This window comes from Molothrus aeneus, chromosome 8, assembly GCF_037042795.1.
Source record: "Molothrus aeneus isolate 106 chromosome 8, BPBGC_Maene_1.0, whole genome shotgun sequence".
Lineage (NCBI taxonomy): Eukaryota > Metazoa > Chordata > Aves > Passeriformes > Icteridae > Molothrus > Molothrus aeneus.
This window is the reverse complement of record NC_089653.1, coordinates 8,805,509-8,830,865: the sequence shown is the minus strand read 5'-3', so window position 1 is coordinate 8,830,865 and position 25,357 is coordinate 8,805,509. Positions and strand designations below refer to the sequence as shown.

At 41.2% G+C, this 25,357-nt stretch overlaps 1 protein-coding gene across 36 annotated transcripts in view; it reads left to right on the top strand.

The window, feature by feature from the left end:
• The window catches only part of SORBS1 (sorbin and SH3 domain containing 1), a 157,672-nt gene that overhangs the window by 118,733 nt on the left and 13,582 nt on the right, over positions 1–25,357 (top strand). For 16 of the 36 annotated variants that reach the window (XM_066554421.1, XM_066554420.1, XM_066554424.1 and 13 more), the window contains 15 exons: positions 264–311; positions 426–549; positions 2,520–2,634; positions 5,848–5,931; positions 8,690–8,755; positions 9,325–9,426; positions 10,774–10,823; positions 13,635–13,810; positions 15,419–16,939; positions 17,669–17,754; positions 19,290–19,457; positions 20,891–20,937; positions 22,431–22,545; positions 22,653–22,778; positions 23,816–24,010. In XM_066554421.1, the coding sequence (XP_066410518.1) occupies positions 264–311; positions 426–549; positions 2,520–2,634; positions 5,848–5,931; positions 8,690–8,755; positions 9,325–9,426; positions 10,774–10,823; positions 13,635–13,810; positions 15,419–16,939; positions 17,669–17,754; positions 19,290–19,457; positions 20,891–20,937; positions 22,431–22,545; positions 22,653–22,778; positions 23,816–24,010 (3,023 nt within the window). The remainder of the gene's footprint in view (positions 1–263; positions 312–425; positions 550–2,519; positions 2,635–5,847; positions 5,932–8,689; positions 8,756–9,324; positions 9,427–10,773; positions 10,824–13,634; positions 13,811–15,418; positions 16,940–17,668; positions 17,755–19,289; positions 19,458–20,890; positions 20,938–22,430; positions 22,546–22,652; positions 22,779–23,815; positions 24,011–25,357) is intronic. The other 20 variants (XM_066554432.1, XM_066554431.1, XM_066554435.1 and 17 more) reach the window with 7 other exon arrangements.

Here is a 25,357-nt window from a genome sequence, read left to right as displayed (position 1 = left end):
ATTATTTTCTGAAGTACTTTGAGAGCCTGGAGAAAGGTATTAGTGTAAATAGTATATTAATATTTATATCGAATCTAGGAATTATTTTCAAATGCAATTTTAACCTCATTGGAATTTTATTCTTTAGGATCCTCTCCCTGTGGTAAGTAGTGGGCATATCACTCAAATTGTGGTGAATGCATTAGTAGAAGAAATTAAAGGGTCTCTGGTGCTTTTTCTCTGGGGCTTTTTCGACTCATTTGCAAAATGCTTTTGTCTTTCAGATGAAGATTCTGATTCATTCTCTCCGCGTTATTCCTATTCTGAGGACAGTAAGTAATTCACATTTCTTGTTTAATCTGTCAAAAAGAAAGGGCATGTAAAGCATGTATTTATTGGCCTCCTATCCAGTTCACCAATATTCCTCTATGTGATTTCTCCTACAGGCAGAACCCAAGTTCCCCGCTCCAAGAGTGAGATGGACAATATAGATTCTGAGAAGGTTGTGAAGAGGTCTGCCACTTTGCCACTGCCAAACCGTGCTTCATCACTGAAATCAAGCCCAGAAAGGTGATCTGAACTAAGCCTTATATAGATCAGCTCTGGAAGAATATCTGAAAGCTGTCAATGGGAAGGGGTTAAAAGTGGAAGCCTTAGATCCACGGCTCCAGTTAAACTTTTTTGGAAGTTGGATATGTAGTTTTAACTCTGAGTCTTTTACTAGGTGGCAGTGGACTCCTTCATCGTCACAGCCCAGTCTCCCATTCTGTCTGTCTTTTCCATCAGGCATCACACAGCCTGTTGCATAGTCTCCTGTCTGGGTCAAGAGTTGGGTGTCATGCTTATACAGTGCCTACCACATAGGCACAGTGGAAACTCTTGGCTCAGTATGAGTCTGTAAAGGTACCTCAGAATACAAGCAAGTAGTGATAATTGTGGAGAAGCAAAATTTGGATTTATGTTGAGTCTTGGTAAAAACTTAGTTAAATTTTCCATCTCTGAGGAATCTTAGCCATATGAACTTACCTGAAGTAGGTTCTAGTCAGCAGTGTAATTTCTGATCTTCAGGATTACTTCCCTCCTGGTTTTTTGCTTTGTTTGTTACCATGTGTTTCAAACGTTTTTGTAACAGTAAGGAATGCATGTACAAATGAAGGGAAAGCAGAATGAGCAAAGAATATTTTATGTCCTGCTGAACTTTCCCAGCTCTTGAACTGTTCCTCCCTCCTTTACCACCTTCTACATGCTCTTAGTGCTTTTCATTTGCTGCCTCATATGAGCAAAGCTGTAATTTGACATATCTGCTTTAGTGAGTATCTCAGGTCACTGGATTAGGAGACAAAGTTTACTGATAGAAAGTGTCTTCCTTATGCAGGAATTGAAGATATAGTATATTTGCCCTCTGAGAAAACTCTTGCAAGTGAAAGGATTACCATAATTAATGCTTCCTATTATCTAGTAGCAAACCAGTGCCTCACCAGAATTTTCTTTGTGGTTGGAGTCTTTAATTAATCAAGTTAGTCTGGACAGAAAAGATCATCCTTGTTGAAATTTGTGCACTGTTTGTATGCCAATCATTTTGGCTGTCATCTTGCCTTACTTTAGAAAGGAAAAAAAATTAAATGAGTTGTCTTTGTCTCTTCTCAGCCAGTGGAGAGAGTTTAGGCAGCTCAGAGGTTTGTTTCCATCCTAGTAGATCAGAAGGGTAAGGGAGAGGAAACCTGGAGCAGCAGTTTTGCACAGATGCGTCAGTTTTGTTTGGTGAATTCTGGGTGAGATGAATCCACATACACATTGCCAATCAAAGACAACATGCCAAGAGCAAAATCAGAATTAGTTTATCATCCTTAAAGGGCTAATTTCTCAGCTTTTTGGAGATCATTTGTTATTCTGCATTAGGTGTCTGATTATATCAATTTTGAGACCAGCAGGACCTTGTAGCATATGGACCCTGAATGCTTTGTGACTGTTGTTGTTTCAACTGTGTTGGTATAGGCACTGCACAAAATATAGTGGTTTGGGCAGTCAATGGACTGTTCTTAGCCATATTAAAATAGAACCTGAGATAATTCATTCATGTGTCTAGAAAAAAACCTCCTCTTGGAATCCAGAGTGCCCTCAGAATCCAGAGTAGTGGTAATCAGGTTATCAGTGATGTGGCTAAAAGGCAGAAGTTTAGGAAAAGTAATTTAATCTGAGTTCTGCTTAAAGTTTGAACATGTTTATATTTGTGATCTTAGTTGAAGCCTCTCATTAAGGTGTTTCCAGTGGGGAAAGATTTAGAAGTCTGGAAGTTTACTAAAAGTTCTTAGAATAACCCCCCTCCACACCAGTTGTTTCAGCAGCTGAGCTATTTTCAACTCTGCCTGTGATAGATAAACAAATACCTGCCTGGAGCCCTATCTGAACTGTTCCTCTTGTAACAGTCTCCTTTCCTAGGTTAAAAGTACCCTGATAAAACCATAATTAATAGGGTAAAGAACCAGTTTATCTCCACAGAAACCACAGTATTTTGGGGTAATTGATCTTTCTTTCCTCAGGACTGACTGGGAGCCTCCAGACAAGAAAGTGGACACCAGAAAATACCGTGCAGAACCCAGGAGCATTTATGACTATCAGCCAGGGAAGTCCTCTGTTCTGAACAATGAAAAGATGGTAATGTTTGATTTATCCTAGTTTGTGGCTTTATCCTGTGATTATGAAATACTCTCTAAATGCTTGTGTGGTTCTATTTGGATGGGATTCCTTATGCTGACATTGCAGTGCTCATGTGATGTTTTTTGAAAACTGTTCTGCATAACTTCCTAACATTTTTGTTCTCTCTAAAGCAAGATCCAGGGGGGATTGAGAGGTTCTTTCCTTCTGGACCTGTTGTTTTCCATGTTAAGTATGGATCACTAACCCTAGTTTTTAATCCATGTTTGACACTGTGACCTGTTCAGCAGCTGTTTTGCCAGCTGTACTTTTTCTAGGGCACAGCATTAGCTGATGCAGGAGGGTTGAAGGCATTATGCAACAGAGAAGGCAGGTTGAGTTTCTATGTTCCTCTGATGCTTTAAACACTGAACTAGTTTTCAGAGCGCCTTTGGTGTGCCTCAGTGGATGCCTCTGAGGTACATTAGGATATGGCCATTTTCCCTGCGTTGCTTTTTTCCTCAGCTGGATCTCACCACTTCTGTGACAGAGGTGGCAGGACTCAATGTGAGCTCTCCAGTGATGGTGGAATGTAACCTGGCATATTAAGTGAGCTGTTTCCAATTTCAGTCTGAATTAGTAAGCAGTGCTGTGAAGTGTGACAGCTAGGGACATAAAAAAGTCTCTTTCTTCAACCTTGGTTGAGAATACTTGACAAGGAACAGGCAGAGAGATGATGCTAACCTCGTCAGCCAGTCCAGTATAAATCAGCACAGATCACTAAAGGTGTCCTTCCATGGTGCAAGTGTGACACTGTAACTGCTCGAAAATACTGAATGTTGTTAGTAGTGTACAAAGGTAGTGCATAAAGATATAATTGTTCTATAAAGGCATTAATTTGAAGGATTCAATTAGAACTGCTAATTGCATGTGAGTTTCCAACATGTAAGTTGTACCTTAACAGCTCAGACATTGATCCGTGCATGGAATAGATAAAGGAATACTCCTGAAAAACCTGCCTAGGATTTTACACAAGAGTGAATAGCAATTTAAACCAATAGAAATGTAACAATCAAGACTGATGTGAGACCTGATGCTTCTCCTTAGTATTTTGGTGGGTTTTCTTTTTTCCTTCCAAGTGTAATCAAGGTCCATCACTTTTTGAAGATGCTGGAACCAACCTCTTTTCACACCTGTGTCCCTTCATTGACTTCAACAAAGTTGCTCCTGATGGGAGCATGATCCCAGTGCCTATTGCAATGGGCGGTGGATGACTCCCTCTTGATACCACTGGGTGTTGGCTCAGCCCATTAGAGAAGTGCCAATGAGGAGTGGTTTGAACATGGTATGACACCTCCATTCCTGCAGTCCATCCTGGAGCCAGATTTCCGCTGACTTAAACATCAATTTTGTCTCACGGTAAACAGACAAGATTAAAACTTGTGGCAAAAGGCCCGCTTCATCTGTGTACTTAAGCATTTGCAAAAGGTCTGTCATCACCAGTGGCACTGTTTACGTGTTCAGACTTCATCAGGTACTGAACTGAGCTGTGGAATCAGAGTCTAAAAGCCTCTGATGGTTCTACAAGCAGAACCTTCATCAGCATAACTGAAAAACATTTTATGTACAGAGCTCATCAAAACCAAGATGAAAGTGATAGCTGTGTTACTTCCAATGTTATTTTATGGGCTTTAATTTGAAGTCATAGACCAGAGAAGAAAGAAGGCTTTGGAAATAGTAGCTTCACAGTCTCCATCAGTCTCATTAAATATAACAGTACCATAGTGGTTAGTGACTGCATCTTTCAGACCGGTGCAGGAGCTTTGTGAATATCACCTGGTAATCACACCCACAACTGTGACTATCAGAATCCCAATCCAAAACCATTTCAGAGCAATGAATAGCCTGCTGTTGATATCACTGGGCTCTGTTTTAATGTAAACACAGTTATATAAGATGAGTGCTTTTAGCTGGAGTGCAGTAAATAAAAAGGAGAGGTATTGATTCCTTTGAGCCTTTAAGAAATAGCCAAATCATTCTCCAGGCCATCAGGCATTAAACATGATGTAACTATTTATCTTGCATTTCCTCTCATTCAGCATCAATCCTGAGCTCTTTTCCTAGAGATTTTTTTTGTGGTGCTAATGGCTATGGCAGAATCTGGGACATACAAGTCCAGCATTTTTGTCAATTGCCTCAGTAACCCCATCACAAAATTATTTCCATGAGGACATCGTGCATCTATGGGGCTCCATCTTCCTTGTGATGGAGCACTTGGGATCATACCTGCACAGCAGACATAATGTGTGTATATTTTTAATGCACGGAGATCCACTCTGTCTTTGACTAGGTATGCTGAAATGCAAGAATTAGATAGATATCTTTTATCTCACACTTTTGGAGAGTGGTACCTCAGAAACTTTAGCAACGGACTTTTATTGTCTTACCTCACCTGCAGTGTTTTCAAACAGCTACAACTATTTCAATTTTTTTTTTTTGTTTCATTAAGACAGATGGTATGAATGAAAGGGAATTTCCTTTTCAGCTGTACTGTTTTCTGTCCTGTCTGATTTTCCTTCATTGTAGTTTTGTCTGATATTCTAACATTTATTTGTGAAGAAACATGTAATATTGTCATTCTATCCATCCTTTCAGAGGTCTTAGGGTGCGCTCTCTCTGACATGTGTCTCGTATGAGTTAGAAAACCACCTTCCACTCTGTTTGCAGTGTATAGAACAGGGTTTCTCACATGTTCATGTGCTGTTAAAGATGCAGTATTTGATTCAGATCTTACGGAGTCTCTCTTTTTTTAACCAAATGAAGCTTAATAATAATAATAATAATAATAATAATAAAGTATATGTAGCTTTTGACTTGATAAAAGTGTCTGACAGTAGGACTGACAGACTGCTGGACTCTCTGTTCTTCCATTGAGTCTCCCTGTGACTCTGGGCAAGCTGCATAATCTCTCTTTGTGGGTCTCCTGACCTGTAAAATGCAATTCATTCATATTCATGTTGGTCCCAATGATGCTATTTGGCTTAACTGATGTTTTCAAAGCAGTTCATGGCCTTTATGAGAAACATGCAATAGAAATACCAAATTATAAGGCTGAATATCTACATTTTAAAATGGAAGCCATGGGATCTGCATCTCTAACAGTCCCTTTCCGTGTATTCTTTGCATAATGTTATCCTTCTCTTTCTTCCATTCCCCTATCACCAATTCCTTTAGACTCGGGATATAAGCCCAGAAGAGATAGATTTAAAGAATGAACCTTGGTATAAATTCTTTTCGGAATTGGAGTTTGGGAAACCGGTAAGTTTGATAGTTGCAATGACCAATGAAGTCAACCTGCCTTTTTTTTAATTTTTTTTTTTTTTTATGATTGTCACATCTCTTTCCTAGGCCCTAAATCTGAAACAGCTGCCTTACTCATTTAAAGATGTGATTGTACATAATGTCATCCTGGTACTAACATAAAGCAGCTGTTCTGTGGCCACTTTTAGTGTTTTGAAGCCATTTGCAAACATTCCCTACCTTCCAGCACTATGTATCAACAAGGTAATATTTTTTCACACACCATAGTTCAAACTGCATTTTTGTAGTTAATGTGAGAAATAATACCCTGATCTCATTCTTAAAAGGCCTTATTCAAAGCACTTATTCTCCTTCTGCCTAACAAGATCTAGGATGGCTGATAGATAACTTTAAGTCAAGGAGAGTTATTTATTCCTGTCTCTGGCTTGTAAACTGTAGGTCAGTAATTTCCAGCTCTCCATAAACAGATCATGACCTTGTTTCCTGCTTATTTCCTTATGCATGTAGCTGCCCATTGCATAAAATGGGGGGCACTAGGGCACTAGCCTGTGTTGGACAGCCCTTGCCCTTCCCTGAAACCAAAGGAGTCTGAGAACAGTGTTCTTTCTTCTCAAATAGAGCTGTGTTGCTACATGTGGAGACGAAAAAAAAAAAAAAAAAGCCTTGATTCCCCCTCTGGAAAAGATGAACTAAAGCTTAATTATTCAATCAAACAAAGAACATTTTGATGGAGGGAACACATCAGTGGTCATGGCTACTGGGAAAAAATGTGACTTTAAAGCATTTTATGGCCTGGTTCTTACTGATTAAACACTATTAATTTAGTTATTAAATACTATTTAATAAGCTACTCTTACTGCACCAGAGGGTCACTATCAGCCTCTCACACGTATTCAGACATACTGATGGTTTCTCATTTCTTCTTTCCCCTTGAGGTCAGTAGACAAATGCCCATGCACACAAATTTTGAGTGCTGCTGAGATTCCACGTGTGTACAACAAAACAGAAGTATTGTTTAAGGTTCAGTACTGTCTTCAAAGGCAACTGCATATGGACACCAGAGAGCAGGTTTCCTTTCAATTGAGTCCTTGTTCTGGCAGAAGTGGCAAAGTTCCTCTGCACACAATGTAGCTACCTGGAGTTGTGTGCTCAGTCTGATCACATCATAAAAATAGTATAATTTTTGCTGGAAAGCAAGGATGTGCAGTGGTTAAGTGGTCCAGCCTTTCATAGAAAACTATGTTTTATAGCTATGGACCTTCCATCCTAAGCTAAAGAAGTTTCAGCAGTGTTTGAGATGAGCCCTCCTAATGTTTAGGCAGTAAAAGTCAGATAAATTTCACCTTGATGAGACTTCCAAGTGTTGTCAATGTAAGGATTTAACTCCTCACAACTTGTCATGGTTTAAGGTTTCCACAGTGAGAAGAAACCTGTTTATCTTTGTTGCCATGTAATTAATAGCCATCTGCTTTTGCAGTGAGTGAAAGTTTGTCATCTCTGTGGTCCTTTGAGTTAGTGTGAGTTAATGGAAAATGTGTCAAAGAAAGAAAAGCATTTATGCCCTTGGTCCTTGCTACGTCTGGGGGTATACCCATTCTTTAGAAGTGTGGATTTGTGCTTTTAGTCATGCAGCCTTGGCCTTATTCCAGAAGAGGGTATCTCAGGGCAATCTGTCTCATGTTCAGCAGACCATCTGTTCTGGTGACAAGTTCCCCACCTTGCTCAGGGCACTTTTGTCAAGTGCTGCTCTCTTATAAGGCCTGCCTTGAACTTGCTTCAGTTCCGAAGCCATGCAGCCATGGTCCCCAGGAGCTATGCCAGTTCCTGAATGTGGAACTCCAGAACTAGTGCATCAGTGTCAGGCACTCGAGTTCAGGATGCCATCTCAGATTTTTTTAGCTGGCAAGCCTTTTCTGAGCTTCGTTGCCACAGCCTAAAGAACATGGTTTTTGTAGCTTTGCTCACTCCAGTAATGGGAGTCCAGTCCAGTCTTTTACTCTGAATAATCCTGCCTGATACTAATACGTTATCTAAACAAGAAAAAATCCATTTTGAAATCAGCCCTTTCAGCTGTAGGATGAATTTGAAATAGCTAGTTCCCAAACTTTCTTGTGTCCCACTCTGTCCACCAAAAATCCCCACAAACAACCCCCAAACCATAAATAAAAAATAACAATTCTGCATTCTCATTGCCCCACAATGCCACCATGGGAAAATCAGCCATTTGTTCACATGGTATGTATTCATACACTGATGGAAGTGAGAAAGATTTTCCCTTTTCTTTATCAAAGGCCCTTGGTTTACCCTTTCCTTTTGAAAAGAAGAATGAGCAAAACAAATGCTTTTTATGACTCTGTGGTTCTCCCCCCATTTTGTTTTGGTTGTTTTTTTGGTTTTTTTTTTTTTTTGTTAAGAATGCTTTAAACAACAGCTGTGGCACCCTCTAGAGAGTCCAAAATCCCATAGAGCACCTTGCAAAAAAAAATTCTGAAAACATTACTGAAAACAGCCCCTTCCACACTGCATGTATGTCCCCTTCTGCCCCCCATGATTTCTTGATATTTATGCTATAGCAGATTTATCCCTCTTTCTCTTCTCTTTCTCTGTTGTGGTTTGTTGTTATTTTATAATTTCTTTTCAGTGTTGATGCAAATTCCCTATTGTATTTCCCCTCTGTTCTAATCCAATTTCCATATTCTCTGTGATGTCTTTCCTTATCTTCATTTCCTCATTTCCTTCCTCTGCTTTCCATCAGCCTCCAAAAAAGATTTGGGATTATACTCCTGGAGATTGCTCTATCCTTACTAGAGAGGATAGAAAGGTAATTGTGTCTCACGTATGTTGCACTACAGCATCTAGCGTGTATATATGTGTGTATGTGGTTTTCTTTTCTTTTTTTTCTTGTAGCATTGCTTGGGTTTTGTGTGCTTGTGAGTGATTTTCTTTTTTAATTGGGCTTGAACTCATTAGCCTAACAATTAAGTAGCTAGAAAATTGATTTAATAAACAATTCTGATATCATAATCAGCCATAATTTAGAGTGGTTGTTTTGCTATCTTGACTTGCAATGATAATTGTACTAACAGCATATTGCATATTATTACAGTATCTTTTTTTTTCTTTACAGGTGGGTTTTATAACTTTATGGTTTGTAGAAATAGAGTCTAGCAGGCCTGTGCATCTCTTGATTTTAATGTTAATTGCCTAAAACTATTTCCTCTATAATGATTGAAACATGATTAGTTGCTAGTGATTTTCTGTGTATTGTCCATACCACCTTCCTCTTTTTCGATTAAAAAGGCTCTCTTTTTTTTTTCAAAATTAACATTCCTTTGGTTTCCCCTAACCCTAAGCATTGTTCTCCCATTCTTCTTCTCCTTCTTTAACCAGAGTGATCTAGAAAAAGACCTCTACCTCTACCAGACTGAGTTAGAGGCAGATTTAGAAAAAATGGAGAAGCTTTATAAAGCACCACATAAAAAGCCACAGAAGGTATTTCCTATTCTTTTCATGCTGCCAATCCCCGTTTCCAAACTCTCTGCTCTAATCTATTCACTGCTGGATGATTATTAAATGAGGTTGGGATAAATAATGGTTCTGAGCGTTCTGACTGCATGGCTTGCTGTGTTGCTGTCAGAAATAATAGAATGTGATGCTGAGAATCCAGCTTGAAATCCATTTCAGATATAGTGATTTCGTCTCTCTCCCCACCACCACGTCTGCATTCAGCTGCCCCCACCCCCATTCCAATCCCCATTTCAGGTTTAGAGTTCAGTGTCTGCAAAAAAAACCCTCTCTATTTTTCACATGAATAGGCAGCAGCAGCAATCAGCTTAAAATTCTTGGTTGGCGTGTCACGTCATCATCTCGTGCCTTTCAAGCGTGTTGCCATCTACTCTCCCTTCTTACAAGCCCCGCTCTCTGCTTGGAGCTCACGCCTACCCAAGATTTTGGATATTCCTGAGAGATTTTACACAATTTTCCTTATGCTGCACCTTGCCATGGCCTTCTAGGGCAGGTCAGCTGCTGCTGCTGCTTCGAGGGTCTGCAGCACTCGAACCATGAAATGATAGATTAATTGGTAACACGCCATTTTTTTCTTTTTTTTTCTGTTGCTGATTTTTTTTGAAGCTGCGGCATTTCACCAGGACTTGGAAAAGCTGCTTTTTCAAACCCAAGATTTGCTTTTTCTTCCTAGATAGAAATCCTCACGTAGATGAGGGGACACCAAATAGAGAATTGCTTCTAAAATTGCCTTCAATTTTTAAATAACGTGTTTAAGAAGCGTTAGATGGATTAAAAGCAAGCGGCTAAGAACTGGCTTTTGCTATTGAACCTGTGCAGCTGGCATTGCTTCTCTTAAGTAAGGAAACTGAACTGAAATGTTGCTTTTCTTTTTAGAGCTTTGATATTTTTTGAATGCTGAGTAATGTATTGTGCTGCAGAAATGTAATACACCTTTAAAGCAAAGGCGGGCAGTGACCGGTTGGGGGAAAGCTTGGGGAAATAATTATGAGCATGTGTTTCCTGGTCATGGCCCAGCTGGTTATCTCTTCTTGCTTTTGGCTTTATTCACAATGACTCATTTGCAGACAAAAGAATAGGCACTGCAAAAAGGCATCGGCTGTGCTAAAAACCTGTCACTGCCCTGAAGGAACTCACGAAAATTGTTGCTTTTCTGCAAAGACATTGACAGCTTAAATTGCATTTAGATTTAAACCTCAATGTCTCCTATAGGCTAATATTGAAGTAATAGATGAAAAATTACTTAAGCAAGCCTTTTTCTTTCTCCTCACATGTAAGTGCATATCAATGACTCCTTTGTTTGGACTTTTGCAGAATACAGCAGGTGTTGTTCCTCTGGAAACTTCCACAGACCATTCTTCCTAGTAAGTTTTTCAATTGCTTGTTGATGTCTCTTTTAAAATCTGAGGTCATGTAGGATAGGGTGTTGGGTGTTGGAAATGCTTTGGCTTTTTGTGGGATGGATATAGACAAATGCATGTACCATAAGAATTATATGTGTGCTTTAAGTAAGTCCTGGTACACTGTCTGCTTTCTGATCCAGAATGTGTTTTGAATTGATTATATGACTGATTGCATTGTCTATGTAAGATTTGCTGATTGTGCTAGGCAGTGGCTTTAAAAAAATCAACAGACCTTTAACTTCACCTGATGAATTTTGCAAATTGACTGTATCTTCATGCAAGTAACATTATTGTGTGGAATACACAAAAATTATTTGTTACACATGTGTGATAGATTGCCTGCTGCTAGATATTCCGTGTTACATGCACCAGAGCAGATGGGTGCAGTTGATGAAAGGCAGTAATTTTCCAGCCTACAGGAAGGGAACAGTGGTAGGAGTAACAATATTTCTCAAAGATCTATTGGGCACTACTTTTTCAGCAGAATATGTAATGAACACTATATTCTGTGTAAATGAGTTGTACATGGAGTTGGTTTGTTTTAGAAGAGGAGCACACACACGCAAAATCCAGAGCAAAATGCTGAGCTGTGTTGAGTTACTTGAGTTATACTGAGTTATTTGAGCCACAGAGCCAGTCCCTACTGTGAGCCTACTGCTCCTTGTAATTGTACTGAATGCTCCATGTCCATAGGCACAGTGATCCCCTCTATGAGCATGGTTTGTTAAAAAAGGCAGTTTCTCCTCCAGACGTCCATTAATATCATGTGTGTTCACTGCCCCTCTGGAGGCCTTAGAGGTCTCCTGCACTTCTTTCAACACAATTTCCTTCTGTCTGTGCTCATTCTGCTGGCAAACCCACACAACCACTGCAACTCTATCATTTTGGTAGGAAGAGAGCAATAAAATAAATGGAAATCTCAGAGATTAGCAAAAATATCATGTTTGCAAGCAATTGGTAGGGTTTCTGTTCATGGCAGCACTATCTGTGCCACACAAAGCATTCAGGAATGCCAGTGGAGGGGAAGCAAGCTGAGTATGCTAGGAATGGGGCACAGGAGTGAGGCCCAGTGGAGTTGCACCTTTTTCCCTGCCCTTGCAGGCTGCTTGGGCTCCAATACAGTACTGCTTGCTGGCCTGAATAAGGGAGCAGCTAGTAAAGAGATTCACCAAATGCCTCCTCTATCTCCCCCAGGTTTAGTCCCAAAGGAGGATTGTTTTAACCCTTTGTTTTTTAACCACTAGGCTAACAACTAACCTCAGGGTAATCATTATTCTCTGCAGCAACTGGCTGGGTTTCCTCAGGTATCTGCCAAAGAGATGCACTCTTTATCAAAGAGATATCCCTGAAAAACAATAGCTTTGTAGCTCTGGGTCTGTTTGGGCATTATCTAGGTTGAAAAACTGACAATATTCCCTTTCTCTTTCATGGTGCTTTTCATGAGCTTTTCCTCCAGAAAATAATTTATGAGACTGCATATGACCTGGTTTTCCTTGTCCGGAAACTAAAGTCATCTTTGTGATCCAGACATTGTGTAATTCTACCTCCATAGCCAGTCCTCTGACATGTTTAAAGCTTCTCTTTACCCCAGAAGTACAGCATCTATCCAAACTAAACAGATACAAGTACAAATTTATCCACAACAAACAGATATAACCACAAACATTTCCAAGTTCTCACAAATTTGAATCACTCTTGGACATGAGGATGTCAAATATTTCTATTAATTGGAAAAACTATATATTTTTATTTTTTCAAATTTTCCAGCAGTCATGCTTTGGCCTCAGAATAGCTTTGTGTGAGACTCCGTCTTATTCTGAAGAGCCTGGTTGAGCACAAGAACTGGTATCAGTTTAGCTTAGCTTTTAGGAAAACAGTCTGCCTGATTGCTTAGTAAGTTTTTTGCACCTGGAAAGGCAATTTATACCATGGCATTGTCAGTTATTCTTTTGGAGAGAAAACAGGGAAATCTAGAAATCAGATGTGTGGGCATACTTGTGCTTAGGTTCATGAATACAAAAAGGGATTTGCAATAAATTTCCAGTCTTTAAAAACCTAAGACCTAAAGAAATTTAAAAAAAAACCTAAAGAAATTAAAATTGTACTAATTTTAACATCATTCTGTTTATATATATGCATGGTAGACCTAAAGTCCAGGATTTTTATTCCCTGTAATGGAAGCCTCTGGCAAAGCTGAACAGGATTGTGTGCATCTGGAAATTCCTCTGGCAATTAAAACAGTATTAAATCTATATCCCTTTACTATTGCTGCTCTGCACAGTCCCTCACTGACAGGCTTCAGAAACTGGTCAGGGAATCTTGAGCTGTAGTGTTGACTGGGAGGCTGAACTGGGTGAGATGACCCCCTGAACAGCTTTGTAAGCATGGGACAGGCATGGCTAGTGTTTAAGGAGAGAGAACTAGAAGCTGGAAGGTTTTGTGTACTTCCAGCTAGCCAGTGAATTTCCTTGTGTCTGCAAAGAAATCATGCATCAGCTCTGTGACTGTTGTCTTATCTGTAAAATTGAGGAGTGCTTTCCTGCTGCCTGTTTTCTGGGGGGACTAAGACTGGAGAGTTCCCTTAAGTGGAGGATGCTTTGGTAGTGCCAAATGCAGAACACTATTGCAATGTATTCATAACCTCTTCATCACCAGTTCTTCATGCACAGTCTATTCTGTGTTCACAAGTGTGGTTATCTCTTAATTTACATCAAGCTCTCAGCAAACAGTGTGACCTCCTGGTGTCCCTTTCCTTTTTATTGTGTGTTCCAGCTCCACTTATTCACCCAACTACCATGCAGTGAAGAGGGAGTCAGAGCCAGCTGTGGGGGACCCTGCTGCCTTGGAGAATGAAAGGCAGATTTACAAGAGTGTGCTGGAAGGTGGAGATATCCCATTCCAGGGGCTGAGTGGTCTCAAGCGACCTTCAAGTTCTGCTTCCACAAAAGGTGGGTGGTTAGAACACTAACCTCTTCTCCATTCTGCAAAGTGTCAGAAGCCAGGTGATATGGGCAAACTGTTGCAAGGTTTAGAGTCCTATTCAAGCCAATTGAGATTTATGCTATCCTTCCTCTTTGCCATCCCCAGTGTTCCCTCCTTTTTTCTCTCAGAACCACAATGGCCAATATTTTTAATGATGCCTTTAACTGATCCAGGTTCCTCTTCTCAAGAGAGATCAGCTCCCTCCGTTCAGCACCTCAGCCACAGCCCACACCCTCATGTTCTTCCTCAAGGCTGCTTAGGCTGGCCTTGCTATCCATCTGCTCCCACTGCCTTGCCATTCTAGAGCCCTTCCCTGGCTTTTCTGTTCTTCCCACAGCAGTATCTCAGCAGGCCACACCAGTCTGCTGGCCTAGCTACCCTGGTGTAGCTGGTGCCCTGTGCTGCACAGCCTCCTGCCTGCCAGGGCTGTGCAGAGAATGCACTGACACTGAACCAGCAATTGCTGTCTGAACCAGCCCTGCAGGCTCCAGGAATGTGAGCCAGAAGAGACCAATCTCCTCCTCTTCTCTCCCCCTGTAGCAGACTCTCTAAAAGAGACAAGGAAGAGCATGACTCCCATCAGGGAATTGTACAAGGGAATGTATCTCTGAGCCAACTTCAACCTAAAAATGGCTTGAGATGGGGAGAGGACTGGAGAAGGAATGTGCTGGGTTTCTGAACTGCTCTCCCTAAAAATAGTACATCATACTAAAGAGGTCTCTCTGTCTCCATCTTCCAGCTGTTTTTCAGCATTTTGTCAGGCCTGTAGGGCAGGGAGTCAAACTGGATCTGAACAAAAAAATCTGTTCAAACAGTTCCCCAAACTGCAATTGAACCTGAATGGTTATTTTGACATTTGAATTTGAACTCAAATCGGAAACAGACTTAAAAACTGCAGTCTAAGCTGAAACCAGACTGAATCCTATTAAAAAAAAACCAACAAAAAAAGAAAAAAACAATGTCCTCATCTGACCCCTTCAATTTTTAAGCAACCATGGCCAACCACATTGTCTGAAGGACACTCAGCTTATTCCTAGTATGGAGAATCTCTAAGCAGGCATCTCTTGGGCGAGGTCAGCTGATGTAGTGTGCTTGTGCTAGCACAGTCAGCCTCTGGTTGTTTTCTTTCTCCCAGGAATAAACTGTTTGGCAAGCACTGTGGTAAGACCATAGTAGGTGTGATTACAGGCTTGGTATTAAGCCATTTTTGCAATGTTAGTGTCTCTGCATTCTTGCTGACACCCTGATCCTGCCCAGAGTTCAGCTGCCCTTTTCCATGGTGCCACAGCTTCCCTGGAAGCTCATGATGCTTAGCACTTTTTAGGAGGGTACCTTAAAAGTGCTCCAGATTTGCTTCTGGCCAAGCCTCTCATTTTAGAAACATTAACAGCACTTCACCTACTCCTCTAAGTGTGGCTTGTTTTGCAGTTTCTTCCTGCTTTTCTTTATGTTTTGGAATTTTGTTTCTTTAAGGTGCATTCTATGAAATCCAAGCATGTTCTTTCTCCTTTCTCAATAGCTTTCTAGCACTTAAGCTAACAGGTTGTATTTATTTTATTCTGCATGCTTACCAGTGGATCGTAAAGGTGGGAATGCTCATATGACTGCACCCTCTTCAGTTAATAGCCGAACCTTTAATGCTAGTCATACCGGTATGTTAGGTCACGCATGTAAGCATAAGAAGCCTTTATCAGCTGCCAAAGCCTGCATTACTGAAATCCTCCCTTCTAAATTCAAACCCAAACTAGCAGCTCCAGCTGTTCTTGTGCAGGACAAGACGGGTATCTTGCTGTCTCATGAGAAAGCTCAAAGCTGTGAAAACCTTCGTAGCTCCACTGCCTTGTTTGATAATAAAAAGGCTTTCATGGTAGACATAGGGGAAAGCATAGAAAACATCTTGATGAAGTCGAAGCAAGAGTATGCCATTAAATCTGGCAGTACCATGAGCCTGCAGGAGTATGGCACCAACTCTAGGAAAGGCTACCTGTTCGCTGCCTCCAGAAAGAGTGGGGTGGAGTTTACAACACTCTATAAAGACATGCACCAGATCAACCGGTCCAGGATCCATTTGGACACAGTTTCCTCCTGCAGCGTGAAGGATATTGCATCTCAGTTTGAGAATGAAGCAAAGGACAGGATGGAGCACAGCCTTAGTCGAGAGGATTCAGAGCAGATCCCCAAAGACACCGTTTCCTCCCGTATCAGTGCCTTTGAGCAGCTGATCCAGAGATCCCGATCAATGCCCTCACTTGACTTTTCCATTGGGCAAAACAAACCCACCACTTCTCTTCAGTCTAAAACTTGTCTGAGTGCTGCATACTCTGCAGAGATTCTTCTGGATTTGTCAAAAGCACACCAAGAAGAGAAGGATGTTGCCAGCTTTGCAGATAAATCCTCCCGCTCCTGCAGCAATGTGGAAGACACGGCTTCGGATGTCAGTGATGTCATCCCTATGGACACACTTTCAGCTTGCACTGATGAGATAGATCTTCTCTCAAATGCCTCCAATGACAGTGGCAGCAGCTCCAGCAACCTGAATGGGCCTCAGAAGCATAAAATCAACAGATGCAAAGGCTCATGCCCAGCTTCCTACACCAGGTTCACGACCATCCGAAGGCATGAACAGCAGCAGACCTCCAGGCACCCTGATTCCAAAGGGGATGTCTATGGGGACAGGCACATGCTCCCCAGAAATGTCTACCTAATGAGCCCGCTCCCATTCCGATTGAAAAAGCCCTTCCAACACAAATCCTGCAGAACTCCGCCCCCAGACTGCCTGGCAAGCCTGGCAGTGCCCAGCCTTGAGAACCCAGACGACCCCATACAGCTGCAGGGGAGTGTAGGAAACAAGAGCCATCACTCCCAGCACCAACCTTGCTCCAGAAGTGGGCCTCTTGCTCCCAGGCGCCTGTCCTCCTTTGACATTGTGGAGAGGCTTGGCTACTTCCCCACCATGGGGTCTAGCCGGGATAGCTTCATGGGCCGGGCTGACATTCCTGACTCCTTAAACAATGGGAACCCTGTTTCATATGCCCTCTACCACAGCCTGGACACAAACAACAACCCGCAAAGTGAACTTGGGACGTACCTAGGAGGTGGTTTTTGTGTTCTTTACCGGTGTACCTTTATCTGTCTTCTTTCTTCCATTCTCCTCCTCTTTTCTTCCACAACCCTTGCATTTTTATGTCCCACATTTACATTCCCTGACTCTCTGGTTTTCTCCCCCTGGTGTGTCTAATGTCCTTTTGAGTGTCTTGCTGAGCAGTTTTGCTCAGGGCTTGTTAACAGCTGCACTTCTGAGAAACAATTTCCATTGCATTTCTAATCACATCAGGTTCAGTTTGTCTCTCTGGGGATGCAAGAATCTCAACATGAGATAATTTCTAGACCTGTATCATTTACACACATGGGAATTATAAACCAAACCCAGGTGATTTGCTTTAAGGAGTAGTTTCTCAAGGTCTAGTTGTGTGTGTGTGGGTGTGTGTGTGTGTGTGTATTAAACTTTTATCAACAGTAAAGTGCCAAATCATACTTAGATGACAGTGAATCTTTTCTTCACAAAGTCCTTCTATGTCTTTACTCTTTCCTGTATCATTATTTTCTCCCTGTTCTTGGATCTTTGTTCACATGTAGAGCCCAAAAGGGAAAAAAATGAAAATGGATAAATAATCAACATCTGATTGGCAATTTGGTCAATGGCAATTGAGAATCCTTACTGTCATAATGGAAACAAATTGTTTAAAAATATTTCTTTTTTTCCTTTCTGGTTATGCTAGATAAATCCATGTGTATTTTAACTTCCTTATGTTGTTTTGAAGTAGATTCAGAATCACCAAGGCATTTTGCACCAGTTGATTACATGGAAACTCCAGAAGAAATCCTCCGCAGGCGGTATGACGATAAAGAGGTAATGCCCTCCTTTATAGCTTTATAACAGTAGTGGCTGCTCCACATACAAGAAATACAGCATTCAGCCTTACATAAGGATAGCTTGTATGTCTATGGCTCTGTGTCCTGGAAGTTAGAGTAACAAGCAGTAACTAGTATGTTTTACTTTCAATACTCTCTGCCACTGATTTGCTGTATAATGTGTATAGTCCAGTTCAGTTTGTTTCAAATAAACCTGATAGTTCTTATCAATTGCACAAAGTTACATACAGAGGCTTTAAGTAATATAAAAAGGTTGGAAATGTATGTGAGAAGTGGTACAACACCCTAGTACTTGCAGAAAAAGATTGGTAATCTGTAATTGTTCTTCATGCAAGCCACTTGAGTCAGTATTAATCAAACTGGTGAAAACACTATTATTCCTGTGGTGGTCCTCAAGTTTTGAACAGTGAGTGCAAGATATTTTAAGTTATCAGAAATTGGTAAGTTTTCCGCCGGTGTCTGAAGTTGTTGTCAACAGAATGTAGCAGTCCTTTTTGAAATGGCTGGGTAACAGTGGGACAAGCTGAAATAATAGGAAAGCCACATAGACTTTTCAGCACTGAGTGTATTCAAGCTGAGTTAAAGAAGTTATAAAGTGCTTGCTTTCCTGGAAGGTGGAACTAATTTCCCTTGCTGGTGGGGGGGCAGGGGGTAAGTTTTGCTTTTAGTGTTAACTTTCTGAGTTCAGATAATGTTTATACATGCTTTGAAATATGGTAAAACCTGTTCTTAATTCCTGTGTGAAAAATTTTTTGCTGTCTTCTCCTGTGAAAGTTAGTAATTCCCCCACTTCCAAAATCCAGCATGAAAATTCCTGTAAGGTAAAAAACCTGGATTCAGTAAGACCTTCTGGTTTCAAATGAGTTAGCACACAACTGAACTCTTCAGCCTGCAGTCAGCCCCAGAAGATGGAAGAATCCTTCTTCACAGATGCACAAGAATGCATGTTTCCATTTAATGTGCCAGAGACTTCAGAAATCCAAAATACTTTTTAGGTGTTTATTTACTTCATTACACAAAGTGTGTTACGTGAGCCCAAAAGAAGTATGGGAGAACCTGAATGTGTTTAGGCACTCTCCCAAGCTCTTTGCAAGGCTTAGGAGAATTTGGTGCCTCAGAACTCAATGGGGCTGATTCAGGTCTCTTGGAAGTCAACGAGAGAGACTTCTTTTTGGTGGAAGGGGGTTTGGATCAGGTCTCTGCATTATTAGCAATCTTCTTAGAAGCTCCTAAGACCTGCCCAAAACTTAGAAAAACTCCTCATTGACTTCCATTAGCTTTGGATCAGATCCTCTGTATGAATTAGATTTCAGTTATGCCATAATGATGATGTACCTTCTGTGTTTGTAAAATGAAAGGGTATTGTTTAGTTAGTAGAAACAATATTTGATACTGAACTGCAAAGCCCCAGCTATTTGCAGGGAACTCAGGAATATTAAGTCAAATTTATGGCAGCTTTTGAATGCCTTTAACTAGATGATTTACAGCCCATTTTATGCAATTTTATGGCAGAAACTTTTAGAGGACCAGAGACGGCTTAAACGTGAGCAAGAAGAAGCTGATATTGCCGCTAGAAGGCACACAGGGGTTATTCCAACGCACCATCAGTTTATCACTAATGAACGATTTGGGGACCTCCTAAATGTAGACGATACTGCAAAGAGGAAATCTGGGTCAGAGGTCTGTTTTAGTTACCTCAGTCTGCTGCTTGACCCAAAGCAATAATTGCCTCTCACAATGTTGTGCTTTAGGCCGACATTAGCTCTTCAGAGAATGTCGTTTGTTGTTTTTTTTCCACCTTCCTCTTTCTCATTCTGGCTTCATTTAGATCTGCTTTGACTTTTATGCCTGGTAAATAATTTGATATCTCTATACCAAGCTGCATATATTAAAGCATGCCTGCTGAGAATTGCTGGTGCACACCTGTGATGCATGTCTTTAAATATCAGCTACTTAGTCAATCAAAGGCATTCTACATCTTTTGCATCATATTGCTACATTGTCTTCTTGTCTGTGCCTTATGCTTAGAAACTTCATGTCCTGTTGATCTGGCCATGTGGCTGTCACATAGTTGTGGTTTTTTTTAGAAATACATTGTTTCTCCTCTTGAAATATGCTTAACGTCCCTTAGAAATATTCAGAAAAAAAGTCTCAGCATGTTTTACTGCATTCAACTTGGTTGGACTTGCTGAAAGAGACAAAGGAGGAGGTGCATATTTTTTCCAAGAGCCCAAGGCACTTTCCTGGAGGGCTGGATGTTGTGTCCAGGTGTCATGGCCAAATACCTTTCCTGCCTCACATGGATTACTGCTGGGCTCTTGACAGCAGCTCTGTTTTCCCAGAGGTGCTGCACTGTGGTGGTGGGTGAGGTGCTCACCATATGGATGAGTACACCTGTCTGCCTTTAGTTTCAAATGCTCTGGAGCCTCATCAATGTGACTGCTTTGTATTTTATGCTCTGTTACCAAAATTACTGTAAAATTGTCTGAATATTCTGTGGCCTTTAGAAAATTAGCCAAGTAAACCTTTTAGTGCCCAGGCCTGCTGTCAACATACATTTGGTTCTTTAGCCACTGAAGACTTTTTTTAAACGTGTGCCTAATTTATTCATATTTCCCTTTCACCTTTGTCTCTTTCCTACCAATTATTACAGAGTACATGGGTCACATTGCAGTATTCAGCAGGGCCAGATAATAATAAGAGCCACATCTAATAATATCCTACTGTTTTTCCCAGCTAGTAAATTTTGCTTTTCCACTCAAATGCCAAAGAAATTTGGTCCTGGAGCCCCAGTAATTGTAGTTACTGGATCAGCTTTCATTCATCAGGGTTAGTCACATTAAAAGTTGACTGCTGTTACTTCCATTTCCTGTAGAGCTCCTAATTATTGCTATGCCAGAAGTTGGCACTTTGTGTCCTGATGGGAGATGCCCATCCAGCATATTTGGACTGTAATACCAGTTGCACGCAAGCTTGTAGCAGAATACCTGCATTCAATTTCCTCCCCATGCTAATCTTAGCTGTAGAAGAGTTTGGGTGATTTTCCTCAGAAGAAGGTTGAAAACCTAATTATTATTTTAATATATTGATTTTTTTTTTTTTTTGATCTCCAGATGAGACCTGCTAGAGCCAAGTTTGACTTTAAAGCACAGACACTAAAGTGAGTACAGCTTGTTGCTCCTACCTGGAGTGTTCTTCCTCTGCTTTTTCCCCTAGGATGCAGCATTTTGACATGTCATGTAATTGGATTCATGTTTTAGGGTGTCTTTCCAGTTCCCAAAGCAAAGTTGTTCATAGTAGGGCAGGAAAAAGTAATATGAACCTTGCAGACCATAGCATCTAAAGGACCTTTAGAAAAATGTCTTCTTTCTCACTGCATCTCTATCCCCCATGATTTTTAGGACAAACCTGCATTCTTTATTGCAACAAATGAGTGCTCTGCCCTGCAGGTGGGTGGAGCCACAGGAGAAGAACATCCTTTTCACTGTGCACAGGATAGCCCATGGGCAGAAGTTAAACAGATGCCCAGCTCTAAGCATGTGGGCCCCTGGCTCAGCATTCTCCTGATTCAGGACAAAGAAGTGTGCAGAGTGGTTACTGCTCTCCTGGCATCTATGGATACATCAGCAGATGTTTCAGATGTCATTGTTGTGCCTCCAAGCCCTGTTTTGGTCCTTTGGGTGAATCCTATGGCACTACTTGTTCTTTTTAGAGAAGACTGCTGTGAAGAGAAGGCCTGGAAAAGCCTCTGTGTCAGCATGAGCCTGGAGAAGCTCTCATTTTAATATTGCTAGAGAGGGAAGAAAGAAGAGCAGAATTCAGTTAAGGACCTGCATGAATGAGCTAATGTCCTGAGAATACTTTTTATATGTTCTATAGGTGATGATTTGTAATAATTTAAATAGCATCTCCCTAGCACCTGTAATAAAACTGAGGAAGATTAGGTGTAGCTATTGTGTCCCTTGAGTAGAACATACCAGAGTGCCAGACAAAAGTAAAGCAGAGCTTGTAAAAATCGTCTTGGAAAAGGCTGTGTTGCTTCTTTTCCTCCAGGGACCCAAGTTGTAAGTTTATGAGCCTAGTACAAGCTGGTCACAGTTCCTCAAGCTGCAGACATTCATAATTTTAGCACTGAAGCCTGTGGATTGAAATTCCAATTTTTAGCCCAGTTGAGGTCAGTGACTGCTCAACCATAGGCTGACCATCAGTGTAATCATTGCAGGATGAACTTCACCATGTGAGTATGTTAATCCAATCAGCAAACTAGCTCAGATTAAAATCATATGTCTCTTTGGAAGGTGTTTGTGACATGACTATTTCAAAACTTGAATTGAGGGTTGCTCATCATATCCAGCATGAAAGTAGCCAGTGTCATATTTGACTTGAGCTTTACCCCATTGCTTCTGGAGACCATGTGGTTATTAGGGCCCTCACAGGCCAACTTTTTTAACAGAATGCCCAAAGAACAAGAGAAGTCTTGCACATCACAATATGAACAAAGTAATCCTCAACAATTAGCTTGTGCTTTGGGTGGAACATGATGTGTATCAACATGCTGATGGACACCTTGGTACCTAGGAATTGCTGGACAGAAAAAGAACACATCTGTTCTCCTCCAGTGAAGTTCTGATGGAGTGCTTGTGTTGTTAACAGGGAACTTCCTCTGCAAAAAGGAGATATTGTTTACATTTACAAGCAGATTGACCAGAACTGGCTCGAAGGTGAACACCATGGCAGAGTTGGCATCTTCCCACGATCATACATAGAGGTAGCTGCTTTCCTTGCAGGTGTTCTCTTTGTCTGCTCCCTTTCTGCCTGAGATCAGTTTATGGGCTTCATGTATGAGACTTAGCTGATTCTGTTTGTTCATTCTAGTTCCTTCCACCAGCTGAGAAGGCTCAACCCAAAAAGCCATTACCATTGCAAGTATTGGAATATGGAGATGCTATTGCTAAGTTCAACTTCAATGGGGATACCCAAGTGGAAATGTCCTTCAGAAAGGTAGGGCTTCTGTTGTGTTGATTAATTGAATCCAGACATGAATGATGTTTTTTAGCACTAGTAACTTGCAATTTCCAAATGAAAGCTCCAATAAAATGGACTCTGTATTCAGGAAGGATTCCTCCTCATCACCCATGTTTTTAATCCACAGTCATTATGTAGCACATTGCGGTTTTTATTGCAGGTTGGCTAAATCAAGAAGTGCCAATTGTTTCATTAGGTCCAACTGAGAAGATACTTTGAACAAGAGTGCTGGAAACCTGGCTCTGCAAGGCAAATTAGATACTTGGTGACAGGTCTTTCCAGGCTGGTTAGATTCAGTGGAGGCCCACACAGTTACACAGTGACTACAGTCACACAGTTACAGTGATTTAGAAAAGAAGGAAACTGGGTTCACCATCCCCATGCTACAAGCCAAATCATTGAGCAAGCCAGGTTCTGTGGTATTGAGGTGACTGGCTAGACTTACTGCAGAGTGAAGGTGTGGGAAAGGAGCTGTGTAATGCCGTTCAGAAGAAAGTCATCCATATTTAGATTAAGTAGCAGAAATTCTCCATCTCGACCAGCATTAGATCTTCTCTGTCTTCTCTTTTAATTATATATGAAGGTGAGGCTTGCAGTGTATGTTAAGGATCTGGAAGTTACTTTGTCAGCAAAACATGGAGAGACCACAGAGTCACCTAGTTTAAACTGCAGACCTGTGCATACTTTCTGTACACCTCATATGCCTGAGAGTCTCATGGTCAGCCTGAAATGGCTGCTTTCCATTTTTAACTGCCTTTAGCAAGTAGGGTCTTGAAAATGTGAGCATAACTGAATCTCTAGACAGACCAAGTCAGTACCAGAAGATCTACAATTTTTTCTTTCTCTGTACTGAAAAATATCATTCCCACCCAGAGTTTAGGATTAGGATAATTGGAAATAGGTTGAGAACCACCAATTATTTTAGGTCAGTTGCACCAAGATTTAAAATGTAATCTGCTTTGGAATGATTAAACATGTTAAAATCAGAACTCCATTGTTGTTCCTTCCCACAGGGTGAAAGGATCACGTTGATTCGACGAGTGGATGAGAACTGGTATGAAGGAAGAATCTCTGGCACCAGTCGCCAAGGCATCTTCCCCGTCACGTACGTGGAGGTGCTCAAACGGCCAGTGGTCAAGAACGCCATTGACTATCCCGACCCACCCGTGTCCCTCTCCCCCAGCCGCAGCATGACAGCTTCACCACAGGTACTAGCACTAGATGCAGCGAGGTGCAACACCTTGCAGAACAGTGGGATAGTGGCATTCTTGTGCAAGAAGCAATAGCTGAAAGAAAGTTGTATTTAAGACTAGAATTTTGTGCCATAAAACTACGTGCTCCCTGCAGTAGGCTTCAACTGCAGGAAGAGGTGATGTTTCATTTACCAGAAAGGTTAATGAACAGATCATTTGGGGATTTGGAGACTCAGCTTTGTATCTCTGATATGGAGCTTGAATCCAGGCCAGCTTGAAAGGGCTGCAGTTCACAGCCACGTGATTAAATTTCACTGCCAGAGATGGAATGAATTAGTGATCCAGAGTGATCCAGCTTCTCCTGAGTATGTGTTTACACTTCACACACCTTTACTGTGATGAGGGGAATTTTATATTATGGCTGTTAGAAGTGTCATAGTCTGTAAGGTTTTAAGAAGAGCTATAGTCTGTAAGAGTCATTATATTGATCCCAATCAGCTTGAATTAAGCTGTATACCTGCCCCTGTATGATCTAACTCATGACCAAGGTTTTTGGAGACAGGGTCAGGAGAACAGCCTGTATTATTTGAAACTGCTGCTACATGAACTCCGGTTTTGAGAGCAGGTCAGTCTGGGATCTTCCATGAATATTAGATTCACTACAAACCATGCTGCAGTTCAAAGAAAAAATCAAAATGGCAGCAGGTAATTATATGGGCATCCCAGAATGTTTGCCATGGCAAACTTATCAGGGAAATAGTGAGTCTCTAAATCCCTTTGTTTTGCTCCCATCCTGCAAATACTCATGCCAGAGGAAGGTCAGCATACATGTCTGGGTCATGGCCATGAGGTTCTGGTGCATTTCCCTCTCACCCATGGGACCAAAACAAGGTCAAGACTGCAATAAACATAAGGGGAGAACTGGGATTGTGAGGAAAGAATATATGGTACAGAAAGGATAGGAAAAAAGATGCCATGACTCATGTCTGTTGACTGTCTGGATCTTTCCTAACACACTAAAAAGGAGTGTTCTCAGTCTTAGCCACTGTGTAAAGAGGAAAAACTTGACGCTTCTTTGGGATTCTCAGTCAAAGTGGACGTCAGCTGAGCTTTTCTGTGAGCTTGGCAGCCTCTCCATAGCTGTTCCCTGTCTTCCACAAGCTCCCTGCAAGCTTCTTCCTTGGATGGAAGGCATCATATCCACCTTTTTTTAGTTTTCTTTCCTATTCTTTTGACTCCTCCCCTATAAAGTCTCTCCCTAGTTTTTGCCTGACTTGGCTGAGGACTGAGAAACAGTCTGACAAGTGTTAATGTAGCTGTTCTCACCAATGCTCCTGGTGGTAAAAGCTACAGATAGGACAT